Genomic DNA, 23,756 nt, shown 5'->3' with positions numbered 1-23,756 from the left:
TAGTAGTGACATGTGTTATGTGGGCACATTAAGTTATGTACTACTGTGCAGGTCAAAATCTTCACTTTAAAAGTCCATATATACAGTATAACAAGGATGCTTTGGACACTGTACATCCACCATGGAAATTATCAGGCTTTTGCTTTACTATTTCAGACTTATCACCACCACCACTCCACTCACATTAGGTATCTGAGTACACACGGACATTTTGTCCAAAAATCAGTCTGTTCCAGCCATTATGACTTACTGCCCCTGATGCCCCATGAATTTGCCTTGCACTCTTTTAAAAGAGACCAAGTGTTGCTCAAACAATGAAACAATGTATGAAGAAGGAGCAGGCCTTTACTGACTATATGTCCATTCCATCACTACCCCGCTCCCTACAGCATGTCCTGAAGAGAAAGCCCCAGCAACACTCTGGGTAAGATACAGTGGTACCCCGGGATACGAATGCGCCGCCTTACGAAATTTCCGGGTTACGAAAAAAATCAATAGGAAAAAACTGTTCCGGGTTACGAAGGTTTTTTCGGGTTACGAAAAATTTTTTGGTGCTTTTCGGCGCTATTTCGCACGAAATCGCGGCTTTTCCCCATTAGCGCCTATGGCTTTTTCGGCTTACGAAGCATTTCGGGTTACGAACGCGGCGGCGGAACGAATTATTTTCGTAACCCGGGGTACCACTGTACATCATTTCTGAATTTATTATATAGCCATAAACATTTTAGCTTTATGATGTTATGGTAGTATTTTGCATGCTAACATACTCACACACTCTTGTTTTGAGGGGAAAACCTCACAAGAGACTCCTTCATAAAACATAGTATTTGTCCTTTGGTTGCACTTGCACATCATGAAAATATGACAGACTGCATTATCACCTCATCTAATGTGTTAGTTCCTTAGACCAGAGTAAACTATTAAAGGGATTCACCCATGTTTAAAATATGTTTTAAAATGTACTCTTTTAAGTCTTAACAAACAGTAATAATGCCACTGAGTGCTACCACAGTTTTTTCAGTTCTCTCTGAAGAAAATTAGTAACAGCTTGTATGGTATCAAGTTCCTTCTCTGCTTCCTAAGAGCTCTATATTCCTAGCATTCTTTAAATAGTAACTCCACATCAGAACTTCTAATCCTGAAGGGAGTTCATATTTACTGCTTCTTATGCAGGTTTTAACAAGCTGACTTCTTAAATTCCTGACTCCTGAAAGTACAGAGAACCTACCTAAATATTGCAGTGTGTGTGTGTGTGTATTTAAAAAATTACAAGCACTTCAAGCACTCCAAAACATTTTTCCAGTCACCTTATTAACCATTACTAAGATACTAAAAACAAAACAATTTGCAATGCTCCAGATGAAAACAAGGTGTTCCATCTGTCAGTAAGTAAATGTGAAAGTGTATTCACATCAATACAATACTAATCAGTTCTCTTTATGTATCTTAAAACAAAAGCAGGCTGTATATAGCTGTAAAATAAATTGATAGAATGTAGGAGAAGGGCTAAGTCAGAGCAGTCAGGTTAGCTAGGTAATTCCAAGGCGGAGTACAGACCGCCAGAAAGAGGCGGCCGGCAACCGCCTCTCTTTTCTGCATAACCGCGCCGCAGCATCCAAATTGCACGGCGTGGCTACATGAAAGCAAAAGGACCACTAAAAAGCGGCTCCTTTTCGCACCGCCGCAAACTGCCTGCGGCGGTGCGAGGACGTTGCTGCTGCGTGCACCCGTCTGGAAGGCATGCGGCAGTGACATCACAGCTGTGTGCACCGTGTATACAGCACCGCACAGCTGTGACGTCCTGGTGACGTCCTAGGTTTGTGGGGCATCTAGAAACAGCGCCCCAAGGCAACCCTAGCACATTGCTAGGATGTGCTACAGGGCCCAAGAATGCTCATGTGTCTCAGGTAGACCTGTATCCCACAAACACTAAAAAACAATGACTTGTATTCACTGAATAAACTTACAAAATACACTCACATATACTACACTTTTTCTGGGTGGTTGGTTAGAAGTGTGAACTGGACAAATTGGTAAACATGCTTGATTTTCTAAACATGCAAGAAACCAAAGGAAACAAAAAGAGAAACAGGAAAGCATCTCTTAAGATAGAATTACTTAGAAGACAGAAACTACAACCAAGTAAAAGTGTTTGGCATGTCTTTTTTTTAAAAAAAAAACACAAATTATGTCTGGATGATTTTAATGTGCAATGTTTATGTGTTTTAACTTACCATACATGTGCTTAGTTATATATTTATTTTAATCTATGTTGTAGCTTGCCTAAAGCTTCAGGGAGATGGGTAAGAAATTAAATTATTATCATTATTTGTTTCTGGCATTCACACAGAGTGTATGTGTATGTCTCTTCAAGTCACTTTTTGACCTATGGTGAGCCCATTAATTTCATAGGTTTTTCTTAGGCAAGGAATACTCAGAGGTGGTTTTGCCAGTTCCCTCCTTTGAAATATAGTCTAGAGCACCTGGTATTAATTGGCTGTCTCCCATTCAAATACTAACCAGGGTTAGCTCTGCTTAGCTTCCAAGATCAGATGAGATCTGCCACCTTCAGGGTATTTAGCCCTTTTCTAAGAAACTTGCTGGGCTGAATTTTTTTCTTGTTAAGCTGTCTGTGCACATTTGTTGTGGATCTATATATTATAATGACCACTTTTAGAATTATTTGGTTTTTAAGGAATCTCTCCATTGTTGTGTATTTAGGGTAGCATTGCAATATAATCATTTATATTGATTTTGTTTCCATGATTTAATGATTATGGATTTTTGTTCTTTTGTAAAGCACCCCAAGACTGCTTCTTTGCATCCGGAAGCAATGTATAAAATGAATAAATAAAAAGAAAACATATACTGTACTACATTGCTGCTCTGGTCACAGATTTCATTGCTTAATTTCATAAGCAATGGTCTTTTCTTTCAAAACCAGTTACACAAAATGGCCTGAATCCTATTAGTATAGCTGAACAGGCTATATGAAAATCCCATTGTTTATTCAATGGGATTACTCTAGTTACTAATAAAATGATTTAGATTTGTTTGAAATGCTTACTTCAGATAAAACTCAAAATCTCAGTTCCCTAGACTTTGAATTTTAATTTTAGAATTCATGAAGTAAGCATTTTCTTGTCCTTAAAGAAAGCTAATAACCTTTAATGCAAGTGTGAGCAACTGTCATAGGTCTAGGGGCCAGTTTTCTGTCACTGGGATCTACTAGGGATACAAGAACTATCAAAACTGCTGCTCTCACATACAAAAAAAAAAAAACCCACCACAAATCAGAAGCAATTGAAAGTGGACTTCTGGTTTTGAAAATATGGTTATTTTAAAGTATTGAATAGTGCAAAGGGACTCTGTGGCCTATTTAAAAAGTGAACAACCTCTCCTAGAGGCCCCCAAGAGAGGCAACTGGCTCCTTCTTTGTACAGAAATGGTTCAGGGAGTCAAGAAGGGTCATGGACCAAAATAGTCCAGAGGAGCCAAATATGATCCTGAGGCCATACTTTGCTCATCTCTGGTTCAAGGTGAGAATTAAATTTTCATTTTGTACTTAAAATATTATTAGATAATAGAATAGTGCATATCTTAAAATGTTTTCTTACCTTAATGCAGAGTAGACTCCTAAAGAGAGAGAAGAATAATCAGGATCATAGTAGAGATACACAGAAGAGACACTCTTTGGAAGGATGTCAATTACACCCACAGCAATTATCTTTCCGTCAAGCCAATACTGCTGGTGGAAAGAACCATAGCCACAATCTGGACCATTAGGTAGATTTTCTGCCTACAGAGAAAAATTGAGACATTACCCTTTCAAATAAGTTTAACTGATTTTTGCACATTATTCAAACAACAGGAAAAGTAAAATTTAGAACAAAGAGAATAAAAATTTAAGATTGTGTAGGGCAAAGCTATCTAGAAAACTCTTCTAATCAATTGTTGTTGTTGTTGTTGGGTGCTTTCAAATTATGGTGAACCAAAGGTGAATCTGTCACAGGGTTTTCTGGGGCTGAGAATGTGTGATTCACCCAAGTTCACCCAGTGAGTTCCCCTAGCCAAGCACAGACTCAAACCCAGATCCCTAGAGTAATAGTCCAATGCTCAAACCACTACACCATGCTCCCTTTAATCAATCAACAATGTTCTTATATTTGGCTAACTATTCCACCTATTGTCCAACACAGGAGATTTTCTAAAAGGGAAAAAAGAGTATCCCAACAATTATCGTCCAGTTAGTCTGACATCAATACAAGGAAAGACTCTGGAGCAGATCATTAAACAGAGAGTCTGTGTACATCTAGAAGGCAATTCCATACTCACAAAAAGTCAACATGGGTTTCAGAGATATCTCTCTCTCTCTCTCTCTCTCTCTCTCTTTGGATAAATTTACCAGCTTAGTAGATGAAGGGAATGTTGTGGATATAGTATATTTTGATTTCAGTAAGGCCTTTGATAAGGTTCCCGATGACATTCTTGCAAATAAGTTGGTAAAATGTGGGCTAGACAAGACAACTGTTAAATGGATTTGTAATTGATTGACTGGCCGAACCCAAAGGGTGCACAACAATGGCTTCAATTCATCCTGGAAAGAAGTAACCAATGGGGTCCCACAGGGTTCTGTCCTGGGCCCAGTGCTATTCAACATCTTTATCAATGATATTGATAAATGACTTGAATGACAGAATTGGGAGCATACTTATCAAATTTACAGATGACACCAAATTAGGAGAAGTAGCTAGGATGGGGGACACCTGGCTTAAGGTGACTATGTGTGAAAGGGATCTAGGAGTCCAAATAGACCACAAATTGAACATGAGTCAACAGTGCAATGCGGCAGCTAACAAGGCCAATGCGATTTTAGGTTGCATCAATAAAAGTATAGTGTCTAGATCAAGGAAAGTAATAGTGCCACTCTATTCTGCTTTGGTCAGACCCCACCTGGAATACTGTGTCCAGTTCTGGGCACCACAATTAAAAAAGGACATTGAGAAACTGGAGCGTGTCCAAAGGAGGGCGACTAAGATGTTGAAGGGTCTTGAAACCATATCCTATGAGGAATGCTTTAGGGAGCTGGGGATGTTTAATTTGGAGAAGAGAAGGTTAAGAGGTGATATGATAGCCCTGTTTAAATACTTGAAGAGATGATACATTGAGGAGGGAACTAGCTTGTTTTCTGCTGCTCCAGAGACTAAGACCTAGAGCAGTGGATGCAAGCTACAGGAAAAGAAATTCCACCTCAACATTCAGAGGAACTTCCTGACAGTAAGGGCTGTTCGACAGTGGAACACACTCCCTCAGAGTGTGGTGGAGTCTCCTTCCTTGGAGGTCTTTAAACAGAGGCTGGATGGCCATCTGTCAGAGATGCCTTGATTGTGATTTGCTGCATGGCAGGGGCTGGACTGGATGGCCCTTGGACTGGATGGCTCTTCCAACTCTATGATTCTAAGATGCTCTTTCCAGAATCCCTTCAGCTGCAAAAACCCACCCATAAGCCAAGGCACTGTGGAAGCAGGGTGCTCAGGACCCAGCAGCTTTTTTACTAACTAGACTGTGATGGTTTTCTCTGCCTTTCCTCAACACCAGCCCTGAAAAATGTGTACTATGCTAGCATAACAAACTGTTGCATTGGTATAGTACACCATAAGAATTCTGGACATTAAACCTTGTCTTCCCAGCACTGTTTCAAACAAACTTATAAAAGGTTTTCCCTGCCTGATACAAGAACTGTACTACTTCCAAAGCATTTATTTTTTAAAATTTGTCAAATCGATTTATTTACTAACTATGCAATAAAAATGTTTATTTAATAACATAGAAAACAGTGTGACAGAAACATTCTGACCCAAATTTTTTTCAGTCACTGAACAACCACATCTTTCTCCTATTTAAACTGATGATGATGATGATGATGATGATGATGATGGCATTATTATTATTATTATTATTATTATTATTATTATTATTATTATTATGTTTATACCCCATCTATCCCCCAAAATTGATACTTTAAGGTGGGTTACAGTTTAAAACAATATAAGCAAAAACATAAAAAGTAACATTAAAATGGAATTAAACTATTCACATTATTAAAACAATTCAAAACACAGCACCTAAAAGGGATTAAACACAGTTCAGTAAAAATAAATACAGTCCTTTCTAAAGCCCTTTCTTTAAAAACATTCAGTCCTAAAAGCCTGTTGGAACAAAAACTCTGCCTGCTGACAGAAGGATAAGGAGGAGGAGGCCATTCTGGCTTCCCTGAGAAGGCTTTTCCCCTTCAGCCCCCTCCAGATGTGTTGGACTACAAAGCCCATCATCAACAGAATATAAATTTAAGATGTATTCAGTTTGTCAATAGTCTGCCCTATGCCCTCACAAGTACACATATGAAATTATTAGTAAAATATAAAAAAAATTAAAATCATAATTAAAAACACATGCAATGAGAAGGCATACCTTTTTTATAAAGAAGGAACTAGATTAAAATTGTACTAGATTAAAATCCAACTCATTAACAAATCAGTCTAAAAATCAAAATCCCATCTGAACTAAAACTGCCTTTGCCTACCAGTGGAAAGACAACAGAGGGTAAACAATGTTATACCAGAGATTGCAATTTAATTTTCTTTCTCTCCCTTCCCACTAAACCCCTCCATCCCATCTGAAAAAATGGCTTGAGGATCTCACAGTTAAGGACATGATTTTCGGGTTACACAGGGTCTGCAGTGGGAAAGAGGGCCCATGACTCCCCAGTTCTAGATTCGGCCATTCCATCAATACAAACCTACTTTGTTAAACAATACACTGGATCCTAGTCAGAGTTTGGAGGATGGTAGGCAAACTCGCATTGCAATGAGAATTGTTATTTAAATACCATGATCAATGTGCATAATGCTTTACAATCGAATGGTAAAAAGTACACAATATAAGAATTATGTGCTGTGTAGTTTAAAATCGATCTTTTTTTAAAAAAAATTCAGATATAAGTGTTCATGAGCCTCATCCAGACAAGGACCAGTTTAAACCCCCCAACTTTTTTTTAAAAAAATGTAAAAATTAAGGGTGCCTGCATGGAGTCTAAAAAGAGAAGTCCACCAGCGCAAAGGAATACTTTAAAATGCATGGTGAGGTTGAATATCTAGATGCAAAGCGATATGAGGGAAAATTTAAACCTATTTCTTTGGCTGTCATGAGTCTTGTTTGGTCTTCCTACCCGTCTCTGGGTAGTAATGGGAGAAACTCATGTTGTGTCAATTTCTCCTCTCACCAACCCAGAAAAAGAAATGATCTTAAACTGCACAGTATGGATTTAATATCAAAATTAGTCTGACTTTAAATCAAACAGAAATTCCAGGATAATGCTTCTCACTGAAATATTACATTTTACAGTATTCTGACCACTTGACAGTGACACAAAGAAGGACCTACAGGTTGAGTCTCACTTACCCAGAATTTCAAAATGCAAAATACTTGAAAATTCACCATAGGTGGCTGACACCTTTGCATTTTGAGGGTTCAGTGCACACATTGTTTCATGCACAAAATATTGAAAATTCTGTGTAAATTACCTTCTGGTTATGTATATAATATGTATATGAAACATAAATCAGGGACGTAGCTAGGATTTTAGGAAGGGGGGGGGTTTCCAGACTAAGTGCCACCATTATAATGGGGCTTGAGTGCAGCGGCGCAGCAGCACACACCATTCATTTTTCTAATGGAGGGGGGGGGCCCGGGCCCCAAAAACCCCCCCCCCCTTGGCTACGTCCCTGCATAAATGAATGTTGTGTTTAGACTTGGGCCTCATCTCCAAAATCTCTCATTTTGTATGCATATGCAAATACAGCTATTCTCAAATTATCTCTTGCGGGCCAAGGCAAACGGCCTCTACTCTATTCTCATTCTTCTCGATTTGTCTGCAGCCTTTGACACTGTTGATCACTGTCTCCTGGTCGATTTACTTTCTGACCTTGGGTTCGCCAACTCTGCTCTCGACTGGTTTAAATCTTACTTGTCAGATAGATCTTTTGCAGTGGTCACGGGTGGTCAGACTTCATCCTCTGTTCCGCTATCTGTTGGAGTTCCCCAGGGCTCTGTCTTGGGTCCCCTTCTGTTCTCTCTATACACACTGTCTCTAGGTAAACTCATCAGTTCTTTTGGTTTCTCCTATCATTTGTATGCCGATGACACTCAGCTGTATCTCTCCACCCCTGACCTTTCGACGGGGCTTGAACAGCAAGTTTCTTCTTGTCTGACTGCCATCTCTCAGTGGATGCGGCTTCGGCGCTTGAAGCTCAACATGTCTAAGACTGAGCTTCTCGTCTTTCCACCTAAACCCACCCTTCATTATTCCTTTTCTGTTTCTGTCGATGACACTTCTATTCAACCGGTTCATCAAGCCCGCAGTCTTGGCTTCATTTTTGACTCTTCTCTGTCATTTATTCCCCAGATCCAGGCCACCGCAAAGACCTGTAGATTCTTTCTCCACAACATTGCCAAGATCCGTCCATTTCTCTCAATCTCTACTGCCAAGACTCTAGTCCATGCCCTAGTGGTTTCGCGACTAGATTATTGTAACCTCCTTCTAACAGGGCTTCCTCTTTCACACCTCCATCCTTTAATATCTGTCCAGTATTCAGCTGCCCGTATTGTCACATCCGCTCGCCGCTTTGACCATGTTTCTCCTCTTTTATCCTCCCTTCATTGGCTCCCCTTCCCCTTTCGCATCCGGTACAAGCTTTTGTTACTGACTTTCAAAGCCCTCCATGGGTTGACCCCTCCTTACTTATCTGACCTTCTTTCTTCTTACATTCCTACTCGCACCCTCCGCTCTGGTAGTCAGGGTCTCCTGTCACAATGTAGGACTACCACTGCCCCCTCCCGAATTCGTCCCTTCTCGCTTGCTGCCCCTTACTCCTGGAACCTTCTTCCCCCACATGCACACCTCATCACTTCTCTGCCCAGTTTCAAAACTGAATTAAAGACTATATTGTTTAGAGAAGCATTCCCAGAGGTGAGACCCTCTCTGACCCAGGAAGCCTCCTTCTAACCATCCATCAAGAAGCCAAGCCCTTCCTCCAATCCATCTGCCTTGGTCCAGGCCTCGGAGGTGGAAAAGATCTGCTGGACCTGATCCTATTCCCCACCACCACTCCCTTCTCCTTTTGTGTCGTGTCTTTTAGATTGTAAGCCTGAGGGCAGGGAACCGTCTGACTAAAAAAAAATTGTTGTACAGCGCTGTGTAAACTTACAGCGCTTTATAAATAAAGGTTAATAATAATAATAATAATAATAATAAATGAATGTTGTGTTTAGACTTGGGCCTCATCTCCAAAATCTCTCATTTTGTATGCATATGCAAATACAGCTATTCCAAAATCCAAAACACTTCTGGCCCCAAACATTTGGTATCTGCTGGGTTTGGTTCCAGCCCCCACCCCCATGGATGCCAAAATTCATGGATGCTCAAGTCCCATTATATATAACAGTGTAGTAAAATGGTGTCCATTACATAAAGTCACAAAATCAAGGTTTGCTTTTTGGATTTGTTTCTTTTTAATATTTTCACGATTTCAAGTATATGGTTGAAATCATGAATATGGAGGTCCAACTGTACAAAGCCTCAGACTTTTTCACCTTGTGCTCTAGCTAAAACCCTTTTAGCAGCATCAGCACAGGGAGGTGAAGGAGGGCTGGAGAAACAAAGATTTTGGGTGCCAGATTGCAGCACTATGTCTACAATAAAGACTACAATAAAGCTTGAGCTGGGGAAGAATGGGATGTTCTAGTCAGCTAATCCTACTCTAGCTGTCTGAGCCTACAATAGGCAGGAGAACAGCAGCTGCCTCCAGACAACAGAGACAAAAGAGGAAAGCAGATAAACCTGCGTCACCAGCTACCTCTCAGAATGTTAAAAAAGCACAGATCTATACATTACGCCACAAAATGTGAATCATAACATGGAGAGTGGTGAATGAAAAAATACCCCTTGGTACACATTGGAAGGTGCTTTCACATGGTATCTAGAGGGTCAAAAATTGTTCATGCATGGATTGCTTGATCTGTTTAATTTCATACATGCATCTTGTCAGTTTTAGATTTAAAAAATAGGTTGCTGAAACATGTTGGAATTGCTACTTTTCTGTAATGTAAGAACCCATTCCTTCCTCTTCTTTCCGTGTTATTTCTGCCTCTGATACCAAGTCCTCTATTAAAGAAGGAATGTCCAGGAAGACATCTACTCTGTTAATCAAGGTATACCTGTACTTCAGTTAGTGTAATTGGTCAGAGGAAAAAAAGTAAGTTTGAGAATGAGAAAAGTATACCAGACAATTTAAGATTTCTACATTAAAATACCACTCCCCCTCTGCCCTTATGCACACATTCATGTTTATTTTGACCTCAAATTGCTTTTTCTTAGTTTATTTATGCCATATTAATTTATTTGGATTTCATGATACAAAATTATTATTCAGGAAGAGCTGCTTCTCAGTCAGTAAATCTGACAATGTTACAGATTGCCAGTGCTTTTACATTAAAACCAGAGTATGTGAATGCAGTCAAATTTTATGACTAACTCTCCAGGAGATCATGAGCAGCAGAACTTTTTTCTGGTTATTACAACACAGGCCTCAGAATTAGTGAGAGGGCAATCAGTCTGATTTGAACTGTTCAAGATATAGTTTTCTGATTAAGAACTTAATAAGCAAAAAGTACACTGCTTACAGTTGTTATAAGGAATAACGTAATCATAATTTTCACAGAGCTTGAATTAAATTGCAGTCTAGGGCTCCATCCTTTTTTGCAAAAATATCCCTTCCAAGTATGCATTTGGTATCTGCTGGGTTTGGTTCCAGCCCCCACCCCATGGATGCCAAAATTCATGGATGCTCAAGTCCCATTATATATAACAGTGTAGTAAAATGGTATCCATTACATAAAGTGACAAAATCAAGGTTTGCTTTTTGGATTTCCCTTCCAAAAAAAATCCCTTCCAAGTATGCATATCCAGGTCTCATAAATCCCATCTCTCACATCATTGGTTGTGACTGTTTTGTGCAAATCTTGATTGAAGACTAGTGTGTCTTGTAATCTGCTCCTTCCTCTGTTTTTCCTAATGCTTTCAACATGATAGGAAACCACCTTCAGCTCATGCTACCAACTTCTTTCTTTTGGTATCAAAGGTGCTACAAGATCTCTCTACATACTGATTCTACAGACTAACACGGCTGTATCTTTGAATTCTACCACCTTCACCTTAGGAAATGTAGATATGTCAAAGTTAGAGAAATGGTATATACAACAACATTATACAGAAAATGTTACTTACAATGTACAAAGCAGCCACTGTTGGATTCTTTTTTTAAAAAAACACAACTGACAGTGATGAGAAAACAGATGCAAATACAGCCAGAATCAAATATGAGCCTCAGAGGAAGAGGGTGGATGTTTACAAGGTGAGAGAGTGACATGCCCTCTCTACGGTATATGTGCATGCACACACAGGTATGTGTATGAAATATTTAGAGGGGAGGGTTTTCCTTTAAAGGGAAAGTGGAATTCTATTCCTATACAGTATTTTTCCTACACTTTGGCGGGGGGGGGGGGGGTCAGCTATACGACAAGAAACCTGATATAATGCAAACGGTACAGGGCTCAAAAGTGTAATACAAGATGTGAACTGTTAAGGAATCTGATGGAATGCAAAATGTGCAGATCTTTGCAGAACACTATATTCACACCCAGGAGTATTCTTTTTAAGGCAATTTTTTTAAAAGATTCAATTGATGTGTATTAGACAACAAGGAAGGGAGAGAGATTGCCATTTGTAACAGCACAAAGAGGAGAGGAGGAGGGGATGACCCCTCCCCCCAAAAGCCCAAATCTGTGGTTTAGAGCACCATGCTTTAAATCAGGGGTTCTCATACGTTTTACACTTGGAACAGCCTTGAAATAAAAATGCCTGAAGCCCACCAGGTAAAGATGTAATATTGGGCAGAATTAGCCATAAAATGGCACCAGCCAAAGGTGGAGTTTGGCATTATCATCTGGCAATAACAAATATAATTTTATAATGATATCTTTTTCCTCTTTTGGTAACGACTAAATTATTTCTCACAATGATTTCCTTGTAAAATCAGTGCCATAATTCAGTCTGCCGCAAAATAATGTTATACTGATATTTAATCCTTCTTTGGAAATTGCTAAATTCTTTGCCACTGTAGTTTCCATACCTCAGTGTTACTGAAATTAAGTGTAAATATTTAATCGGGAATTTGTTTTTAGGGGGAAAACTACAAATATTTGTTCTGGAGTGTACAATATGCTAGAATGTCCGTCTGACCTAACATAATGAAATCTTACGTGAAAGAATCTCTACGAAGAAACCAGACAGAAAATGTAACTCCAGCAACACCTATCGGTAGTGGAAGGAGACACTACCTGTCAACGGCTAGAGTTCACTTGCCAAAATTGAATTCCTGTAACTAAGCTTTATCTTACTCTGTCTCACATGTGATATAGACAATCGTCAGAGTGATCTCTCCTACTTTATCAAGTTTCAGATCAATCCATTGAAATTAAGTCATAGAAGGCATTCCACAAATGCACACATCACATCACAATCTTTGAAATTATTTATGGTGTACATGATAAAGAAGTTGCATACTTTGCAAGTAACAGATGGAGTTTATTTTAAGATGGAGACTTTCAAAAGTCTTTATGGCCCTGGATATACAACCCTTTTTATTTTGTTGCATTTAATCAAAAACATGTGCAAGTAGTGCCACACAAAATTCAATTCAAGATTCAAAATGTCAATAAAAGACATCGCAGGAAAAAAAAACAAGACATAAACCTTACTAGGAGTGTACATAAGCATCCATGTAGCCATACAAAATAAGGAAAATAATTGAAATCTACTCCCTAACTTGACGAGGTGATAAAAGCTCTTTACCTATTAAGTCTAATGATCCCGATTAGCCTTCATAGCCTTCAGGTTGCCGGAATGTAAAAGTGGTGGGGGTAGTTTCAGCACAGAAAAGTAACAAACTCTCAACACATGGCTTTATTCAAACCTCAGCATATCAAATTACTGTGCAATTACTATAACCTGACAATTTCATTACACTCATGTGGTTGTTAACTCTTTAAGACCTACAACAAACAAAGTCCTCTTACCTATTTGAAATGAAGTAATCTGAAGCCTTGACCCTTAAACTAGCTCTTACTCTGTAGCAAAACACTGTGCTCAAAAACTTAATGCTGATTTCAGATTTTAAATAAGAAAGGAGGGGAGGGAGGGAAGGTGAAGGTCCCAAAGCATAAAATATCTCTTAAATCTTTAAACTGTAAGGCTAATGTTCTTCTTAACATATTTCCTAAACACCTTAAATTGTAAGGCAAATGTTCTGCCTTGATAACTGAACATTTGTTTTTGGCAATGCAAGACAGCGTTCAGCAGATCAGTAGTCTTTTTCATCCAAACTTTCCAAATATATATATTTTTAAATCACACTTATATCCATTTAAGTGAAGTCTTCCTTGTCACCAAACTGCAAAAAGAGTGCAATGGCAAGGCTAACAAAATAACTGTACCATCTGAATGCACTTAAGGGACTGACTTCGAGCTAATAAGACTCCAGTATCCAGTGTAGGGGGGAGGGCTAGACAAGACACTCAAGGATATAATAATAATAATAAGTGTGTGTGTGTGTGTATATATATATAATTTTAAAAAACTGATTTTCTGTTGGTATGCATGAACTGAGGCTCACCAGGGCCCCATGTACATTTCTACTACTCTGTGTTACAAACTGCCCTCTGCCAGGTATCACAAATAGCAGTCTGTATTATAGAGTCTGCATCAGAAAGTACCAGTAAAGATTAACCAGTCATTCATGGATGAAAGGAAAAGAAAAATGGAAATACTTATGTATCAGGAAACTGCCTCATCAATCCAATTTTGATGGGGTTTCAAATACTCATGTTATGCCTAATTAAGGAGATCAGACAAACTAAATTTGATCAAGGAGCTAAATACTGCTTCAAGAAGAAAAGCAAGCATGGAGTTGAGAAAGGAATGCATTTCAGAAGCCTCAGATGCCAGGCACCAGGATAGTTTAACAGATACAATTTGCAATGCCAAGTGGATACCTTTTTAAAAAAAAAGGGGGGGGGAACGATCCTTACCGCATTTCAACCTTTAAACCATTAAGCTTTTAAAAGTCTCTTGATGAACCATTAATCGTTTTAAAGTGGTAACATATGTCATGAAAGGGCAACAATAAGTTCATTTACTGAACATACATTTATCAGACTTCTGGCTGTTCTGTTCCTAGGGATCAGCTATTCGAAGTTCACTGTATCTGTAAATGCAAATACTACTTACTTGCTTAACTTTGATGCTGAACTGACACATCTCTTACATCCATCCAGCTAGCAGAATATTACACTGGTCAAATGTCATTATGTCATTTGTCATTATGGAAGATACTATCCACAATAGTTCATACCCTGGTAGCTTTCTAATACATCTAACTACAATGGAGTCTATGTTGGACTTAAAGATGACTCCGAAGATGCACACAACACAAAATTCAATCACTAGACTGCTAACTGAAATTTCATATAGAAACCACAGAACACTATCAATACACTTCCAATCTGAATTTAAAACTTTGCTGAGAACATTAAAAGCCATAAATCAGGGATGTAGCCAAGGGGGGGGGGTCCTTGGGGTCCGGATCCCCCCCTTCCATTAGGAAAATGAATGGTGTGTGCTGCTGTGCCGCCGTGCCCAAGCCCCATTATAATGGTGGCACTTAGTCTGGACTCCCCTCTTCCTAAAATCCTGGCTACATCCCTGCATAAATGGCTAGCCTTCAATACTGAAGGTACACTTATCTCTGTATATGCTTGCTTAAGGTGTGCTGGAGGGGCCGTCTTTTGTGTTCCACAAGTGGAAATAATTCATTGTGGAAGATGCAGGACAGGGCCTTCCACTATGGCACCCTACTTATGGCATGTTCTCCATAAGGTCCAATTGACATCTACACTGACTTGATCCTAGCACCAATTTAAAATGGGCTTTTTATTAAAAGCTTTAGGGCCTTCATGACTTCAGCCAAATCTATGTGCATGTACAGTATAGCTTACTTGTTTAATGGTTTAATGTGCCACTTGAGATGCTGTGATATAGGGTGTAATATAAATATTTCAATTTTGAAATTGAACATTTGAAATAAAACAATATATACAATCAATTTGGTTGGGCTCAGGCTCAACAAAAGTAGAATTTTCACACCTCTCAAGACATGCGAGAAAATATGTGCTTCATCTGGAGCATTTGTATATTTGCAAGGCTTACAATGAGCATCTAAGTACTCAGAAAACAAAGTATGTATTTTAAACTTTGAATGGCTAACTAAGAACATAATTAAGAATGTGATGTGCAAAAGCACACTCTAATTACTGGGGGGGGACTGGATAAATTAAGTAAATTGTGCAAAGAAAAACACAGCTTAGGAAAAATGTTTTTACAATTGCACAAATTTCATTTCAGGAAGGAAATACAGTCTCAGCAATGTGATACAAAACAAGTCTGAGAGAATACGAAGGTAGGATGGGGAGGAAAGTCAATAAACAGGGAGGCTTCCATAATCTTATTCATGCCCAACTATTCGTTTGGGAATAACTTGCACAATGGGAAGGTCACAGACACTAATCAAGTTATAAATTATTTTCACAAATCAATAATACATTTAAGATAATCTGCATACAGACCCAATGCAAATTTGTTTTAAAAGGTAGCCCACTGTCCCTTTATCTAAAGGAAGATATTCAAGGTTTTGGGAGGTGGGGGAAGCTAGCCAGATGTTAAGAGAAGAGAGAAGCACATAGTATAGTGCTTGCCAATAAAACTGCATGCAAAACTTGAAGAGACCATCAAAGAACAGAAATAATCACAACAAAATAAAATGCTAAGAATCATGCTTATCAGACCTGTAAATATTCAGTTTTCTAGATTATATATATAATTATAAATATAAACATACAAGATACAAACCATAATTTGTATTAAGGCAATGCAGATATTTAGAACAAAGATGATTTCATACCTCAAGTGGAGAATCACAGAGGAACCGTGTAAACTGTATTAGGTATATTTATTAGATTCCATGTCACCAAGGATACATGTTCAGCGTGGAACAAAACATAAACAAAACAAAGAGAAACAAGTAAGTACACAAGATTTTTATCTTAAATTTATTATTATGTGTTACTGTTTACAGGAATGCAAATTATGCCTCATTTAACCATAAACTAAATCTGCAAATCATAAAGTTTCCTCATTATGAGCCACAGTAAACTTTGGAAATAATAAATACAGTTGTCATGTTAAATTGCCTTACAATATGAATAAAGTAGTACTTGTACGTTCACAGCTTTTGGAGATTTATTTTTTGGTATTATGCTGTACATTGAACAGTTTTTCAATGAACTTCACAAATTCTGGTGCTAAGAATGTTAAATAATTTTGGCAAGGCAGCAGTCAGAGGATAAGGCTATTACCTGGGCTGCATCTGGACTGCAGAAATAATCCAGTTTGACACCAGTGCCTCAGTGCTATAAAAATCTTGGATTTGTATTTTTGTGAAACATATAGCCTTCTCTTTCAAAGAGTTCTGGTTACACAAGAAAACTACAATTCCCAGAATTCCATAGCATTGACCCATGGCAATTACAACTGGATTATCTCTGTGGTGTGGCTGCAGCCCTAATCTTCCATTTATCTCTCCCAAGACAAAATGAGGGAAGAGGGAAAAATCATGTACAATTAGTACCACCAGCCCCACTGCCAGTGTTTCTCCGAATGAAAAGACCAAATATGGCTGGACAGCAAAATCTGCAGTATTGCACATCCTACATGGATTCTTCTCTTTAAATGCTCACTGAAATTCCCAGAATCTCCTGGTCATTATGGCAATTGATCATATTGGCTGTACGTTTCTCAAGGCTGTAGTCCAAACAGTAACTTTTTCACGGTTGAGGTAAGATCCTGAACAGTTTTTGTTAGCTAATGTTACAGTTTATTTTTAAATGTATTTGTCTTTTCTAAACTCCTGAAAAATCACATCAATGTATTTGTGAAGAAGTCCACAATCAGATATAGCCAGCTGCCAAGAAAATCTAAAAAGAACCCAAATTTCAATTTCCAGTCAGTATATTGATTCAGAGAGCCAGCATAGTGTAGTGGTTTGAGTCAGACTATGATTCTAGAGACCAGGGTTCAAGTCCTTGCTTGTCAATGGAAATCCAATACGTGATCCTGGGCAAGTCACACTCTCTCAGCCTCAGAGAAAGGAAAGACAAACCCACTCTGAACATGGTTGTCAAGAAAACCCTGAGAGGGGATCACCACAAGTCAGAAATGACATCTAGGCACACAACAACAAAAACTATAACACTGATTCAAGGATCAAGCAGAAAAGAGTTTTAAAGGAATAGGTCTAAGAAAAATACTTTATGGATAGATCTAAGTAAGAAACAACTTGAAGGCGTACACACACACAAGACATTGATAGTTTGCAACAGAACTAAGAAAACTACTGCATGGAGGTATCTAAGATATTTATTTCAAATGTGTGGTTTGTGACATAATTACATATATTCTGTTTGTATACAATGGCCATGATCCTGTCTGTATGTGGCTCTGTATGCACAGTTATGCAGCCTTCCTCTGTCAAGCTCTGGGAAGGACTCTTGCTTACTAGGAGAAGAGAGGTGATACTGACCATGGAGATGCAGCTCGTCTCAGCTTGGTCAGAGGGAAATGAGGGCGTGCTCTCAATTGGAGTGCCTTTGCCTTTGCCCAGGAGTCCAGTGCAGCTGACTCTTCATATTCTGTACTGCCTACCCACTCCCTTCCACTGCTAAGAAATTGCAGGTTTGCTTTTCGGAATTATATATATGATTTGAATATATATTTTCAAGCAGTGGATAAAGAATCTGTGGATGCAGAGGGCTGACTGTACTTTAAAAAAAAGTGGGACAGTATTCAATGCACAAGGTGCCACAAATCATTTTGGATAAATGTTCAAGAAAGCAGTATTCAAGGAAGCTATATGAGGCATGCTGTAGACAGTGGTAGGATCTCAAACTGGGTGACTCTCTACCCATACAATTCTGTGTCCATCCCTCATCCATATGTTCCCATTTCCCATCAATCAATCTTCCACAGTAAATGTTCCCCAGACTACACTGGTAGTACAGAGAAAACAATAGGCTGGGATTCTCCCACCTTTTACCTTATAATTGGTACTTCTAGCCTAAAACTATGGTGCATTCTGATCAGTCTATAATCTGTACATGCACGAAAACATGTCAGGATAGATATCTGTTCACAAGGCTAGGGTATACTGCAAGACATTCTATCCCCATGTTTAACGAAATCATCTTATCCCCCCCCCATGTCTCCACACTACACTACTCTGTTCAGATATCATATTGCCCAAAATCTTAGGTCCATAGGTGAACCTACTGAACTTAAATTATAGGTAAATTATAATGTTATAAAGATGTTAGGAATCTTTATTTGCTGTTCACTTCCAGCTCTTAGGGTAAGCAAAAACCAATAAAGAACAGTCAACCCTTGGTATCCAGAGGGGATCCCGTTCAGGACCACCACCACCACCCCCCGCAGATACCAAAATCTGTGAATGCTCAAGTTCCCTTGTCCCCAGTACGGCATGTGCATGAGGGGACAAAGGGCTGACTCCCAGCGGGAAAACGGGAGGAAAGTGGGGAGTATGAGGAGAGGGAGTCCTGACCTCTGTACTCCCCTCCAGGCAATGGTGCACCTTGGAAGCCACTTGCCTGCTCCTCTATGGTTTCCACAGCCACCATTGCCCGGAGAGGAGCAGAGAGGTTGGGGCTCCCCGTCCCTGTGCTCACCACTGCCCTCCATTCACCCTGCTGGGAGTTGTACATTGATCCCCCTCCACAGCCCACCCACCCATCCCTTTGTCCCTAATGGCAGCACAGCCTCACGCATATGCCACCATTGGGGACAAAGCAGGCTTCCCACCCACAGATACTCAAATCTGTGGCTAGCAAGTCTGTGGACACCGAGGGCTGACTGTAATTCAGGCATCAGCAACATTAAATAATAATAATCCTCTCCCAAGGATTAAAGCAGGATTACATCATTAAAATAATACAGTACAAAACAGAAAAACGATCTATACAATACTAATACTGAATTACACATTCCTATTAGTTCCTTAAAATCCAATCATCAAATGGTTATACAATCATGATCAGGGGTGGAGCATTAACCATAATCTCTTATACAGAATCCAGGGGATAAACCCGCCGGAAGAGATCCGTTGCCGAAACACAGGTTCAATATGCTTCATGCTCACATTAAATTAATTTTTAATCATATTATTTCAATACCATGAAAACATATGCCACACACACACACACACACACAAACCTGTCAGTCCTTAAGGAGTCATAAGATGTTGTGCTACTTAAGTTTTTCCGTAACATCATATCATATATCAAAATAAGATAATATAAATAAAATAAATATAAGTGAGGTAAAATCTTTGAAAAAACATAGTACTTTTTTATTTTCTAATATCTAATTGGGGCTCTTACACTATGCCTGTAAGTGAAAGAAAGCTCTAATTAACCTACAAATAGTTAGTAAATATTTAGACAAGCCTTTTGACAATTAAAAAGGAGACTTCTATAAGCCTAAGTCTAAGCCATCACTGAAGACAAGGGATCATCTATAGTTAGCACTTTCAGAGTTCGCAACTCTGAAAGACTGAATAATCTGAGTTTTATGACAAAGGCAAGAGAAAATTGTTGGTTTCATTATTCTAATTATAACCCTGACTCTGAGAGTATCATAGAAGGATATTAATACAAATTTCAAAGTATCAAATATCTGAGATATGGATCAGTTACTAAGCATCTGTACTGTTGTGCTTTTTACTCATAGACCTTTGTGATTTGTTATAGTTAATTTTTTAAATAAATGGCACTAGAAGAAAAGTAACATATATTTGATACTGAAAGTACTATTCTAGATTATTAATTTTAGCTTTCAATTGTTAGTAAATGCCAAAATACTTTTTAAACATGTTCTCACTTTCCAGACATTTTTGTGTAATGTTTTACTTCCATGTATTGATTTGTGCACTGGACTACAACTCTGGAGACCAGAGTTCGAATCCCCACTCAACCATGGAAACCCTCTGGGTGAGGTTGTGCAAGTCACACTCTCTCAGTCACAGAGGAAGGCAAAGGTAAAGCCCCGCTGCACAGATCTTGCCAAGAAAACTGTGTTAGGTTCACCTTAAGTAAGTTGGAAATGGCTTGATGGCACACAAGAACAACTTTCATTTATTTCAAGTTAACATAGAATTTATTAAAGTTATGAAGTGTGTTCATTGCTCTATAGTCCTCTTGAGTAGTAGAAAAGTAATACTTTTCACTGGACCAATTTTGATTGATTTCAAGCTTAAAATATTGTGCCCTCAAAGAAACAGTCCAAAGGATCCAATAAAGAAGCTTGAAAATAGACTCTTGTATCATTCAAATGCTTCTATACCTATGTGCACTGCTTTGTTACGTGTATGCTTTTCTTTTTCTAATGGGTGTATGTGTAGTGTTATGGCTGCTACTTTATTACAATCAAATCAATACAGTTGGCCCTCCACATTTGCTAGGGTTAGGGGCACAGGACCCCCATGAAAGTGGAAAATCTGTAAATAAAAAAACACTAATTTTTTTTTACAGGAGAGAACGCATCTCTAGGAATCTCTAGGTCTTCCAATGCAAATCTGTGTGAACATCCGCTGGAAGCTGACCATAGAATTGTGCTGGAGGACTTAAAAATGCCTAGAGAAATGTACTCTCTAGGAACATCTGGGTCCTCCAGCACGACTTCTAGTGAACGTTGGACACAGAGTCATGCTGGAGGACCTAGAGATTCCTTGAGAAAACATATTAATCAAACCTGTGAATAATCAACTCCACAAAAGTCAAACGTGAAGGGCCGACTGTACTGAGGAGAAGGATGATCACTGAAATACTGCTGCTCCAATCTATCTCCCGTGCAAAACTGACAAGGCATAAGCTAAAAAGCAAAAGATAATTTAAAATTGTGCAGCCCTCAGGATGTGTCAGAACTGCACTTCCCAGCAGCCTGAACCAACATAGCCAACGATGAAGAATTCTGGAAACTGCAGTCCAACAACATCTAGAGGACTACATAATTCCCTGTCTTGCGCTAACCCAAGATAAATATTTTAGCTCATGTTTCAGTTAGTCCAGCATCACAATCAAACATGGTTGCTAACAGCACCACTCAGTTTTTAATTTTGCTGATGTTTTGACAATTCAGTTACTTGCACAAGGAAAATGTATTATTGGATTGCAACACTTGTACAAAGATGAAAACACTACCAGAATAACGCTACTTTAAGCTAGCAGCGCAGCATGATGCCATACACCCTATATTTTAAGTAAGGGCTATGTTGTTTTCCTGGTCTCCTAGTTTTTAATTACTAAGTCTGGACAGGAAGAAGCTGCAGTAAACCTCAGACCCAATGAGATCCCCTTCTTCCAAAGTATTCTCAAAGTATCAGTCATAACCATTTACTTTTGATTAAGCACAGTTTAGTGTTATCTGAGCTGCAATTAATCTTAACTGTGGTTTGTTGAAATTAGTCTATTAAGATTAACCAAGATTTTCCAAGTTCAGATGAAATTATTATAGATGCAGTTAATCAAGGTTCTCGTCTCCCCTCACCACCTGGAAAACAAGAGGCTACAGAAATAAAGATTTAGGATCACCCCAGCTCTTTATTGTCAAAATATTGTGATACCCATATGCCAACTCAATGTTTTAAGCACAAACAGTGACAAATAGTATCAAGTACACTGTTTTCTATATTTTAGACCCATCCTGAATGACTAAACTCAGAAAACACAAGCTGACATCCCTGCCCTACTTCTTCCTTGTTTCTGGACATTTTTTCTTTTTTAAATACACTTGTGCAATTTGAATTAAACAATCAAAGTCTACCTTACCTCCCACAACCAAATTCAGTTTCTGCTGGAGTTTTTCACATTAATTACAGAGGGAATAACATTCACCATGTCTCAGATTTCTACCATAGTCTGGGAGCTCAGAAAACCTAATAATGTTCTCATTAAGACTGTTCTAAACACTCATAATCCTTTTAAGCATAAAAAAGGGATCCTCGTCAAAACTGAAACATTGCCTGGAAGCTTCTGACTGCTTTTCTTTTTGTATGCTGCAAGTTTGTTTCTTGTTATTTTCAATTATTCCCCCCACCTGCTTAATAACTTGTCATGTAGGCAATCAGATGTGGCAAAGCAATAGCAAATGACCCTAAACAGTTTGATTGGCATTAAATTGTTTGAAGGGTAGAGGGAGAGTGCTGCTGGGATGTTGAGGAAGGTGCACTGACAACCAGCAGGTCGCTGACCTTTATCAGAGAGAATGATACTTTTGCCCTCTTTTTACTCCACCAAGAAACAGAAAAAAGGATGCAGTCAGTAGTACTGCAAAGTAAGGGATTTCGTGCATGCTTTTAGTACATAAAATACTTGCTAAGCCTACAAAGAACCGAAGGGGCTAAACAGATCGGCCAAATGGGCCAACTTAAGGGTGAAATGGGGGAGGGAGGCTGCCTGACACATGCCCCAACTCCACCCTCATGCCACCATCACGCCGCCCAAATGACCGCATGGCAAGCGGCGTAATGGCGCTCCTTTGGTGTGTCGTTCAGATGACACATGCCGAAAGGAGCGCTGGAAAGTGCCGCCATGGGTGCAAAGGTGCCCTTTTTCCAGCTCCAAAAGGAGCATCATTTTGCAGCTTCTTTTGGGGCTGGAAAAACGCCGGATTAGGGCCATAGCATGTGGTTGCTGCAGCCCCGATTCGGCGCTCAAAGCAACAGCTGGACACTGCTCTATCAGGACCATCTGTTTTGCCCCAAAGTTGTCAGATGAATGCAGAGCTCACGTGCAGCTCACTTTTTCCTCTGCAGTACGCAGGATGTCTAGGACTTTGGAAAATTACATCCTATGCCTTCCATAATCATCACCATGGGAAGAGAAAAAGCACCTTGGCTCCATCCATTGGTCAGGCTAGGGAGAGATGCAGGGAATGCGCTTCTTAACCCCTGTCAGAAGAGATCCTTACAATGTATTATTTATGTACAGGCTGTCTTTCAGTCCTTTAAGATTTCTTCCCTCCCCCCTCTCCCATTTCCTTTTGTGTTGTGTCTTCTGGATTGTTAAGTACTTTCTATCACTCTAGAAGCTTTTTTCTCCTTTTTCTGGCTAACAAAAGGGCCAAAAATGGTGGTCATTATTATTGCTGTCTTTTGAGGAATCAAGTGATATAGCTGTGGTTCTTCTGATGCCCTGTTCTCATTAGTGGCTCTTCTGATGCCACATTGGGTTGTGTCACTGTGCAGCTTGTCAATAACATTAGTTGTAACTACAGTCGACACTCAGTATCCATGGATTCTGCATCCACGGATTCAACAATCCATGGCTTGAAAATACATATTTTTAAAACTTGAAAAAGCAAACCTTGATTTTGCCATTTATTTAAGAGGCACCACTTTATTATATCTTTGTATATAATGGGACTTGAGCATCCACCAATGTTTGTATCCACAGGAGGT

At 39.1% G+C, this 23,756-nt stretch overlaps 1 protein-coding gene across 1 annotated transcript in view; it reads right to left on the bottom strand.

The window, feature by feature from the left end:
- ATE1 (arginyltransferase 1) overlaps window positions 1–23,756 on the bottom strand; it is a 120,644-nt gene that overhangs the window by 67,587 nt on the left and 29,301 nt on the right. Inside the window, 2 exon segments of the mRNA XM_042457572.1 lie at window positions 3,618–3,799; window positions 16,134–16,166. Coding sequence (XP_042313506.1) covers window positions 3,618–3,799; window positions 16,134–16,166 — 215 coding nt within the window.

The sequence above is a fragment of the Sceloporus undulatus genome, chromosome 3 (assembly GCF_019175285.1).
Source record: "Sceloporus undulatus isolate JIND9_A2432 ecotype Alabama chromosome 3, SceUnd_v1.1, whole genome shotgun sequence".
NCBI lineage: Eukaryota > Metazoa > Chordata > Lepidosauria > Squamata > Phrynosomatidae > Sceloporus > Sceloporus undulatus.
The sequence above is the reverse complement of the archived record's forward strand: the minus strand, read 5'-3'. Positions and strand labels throughout refer to the sequence as shown.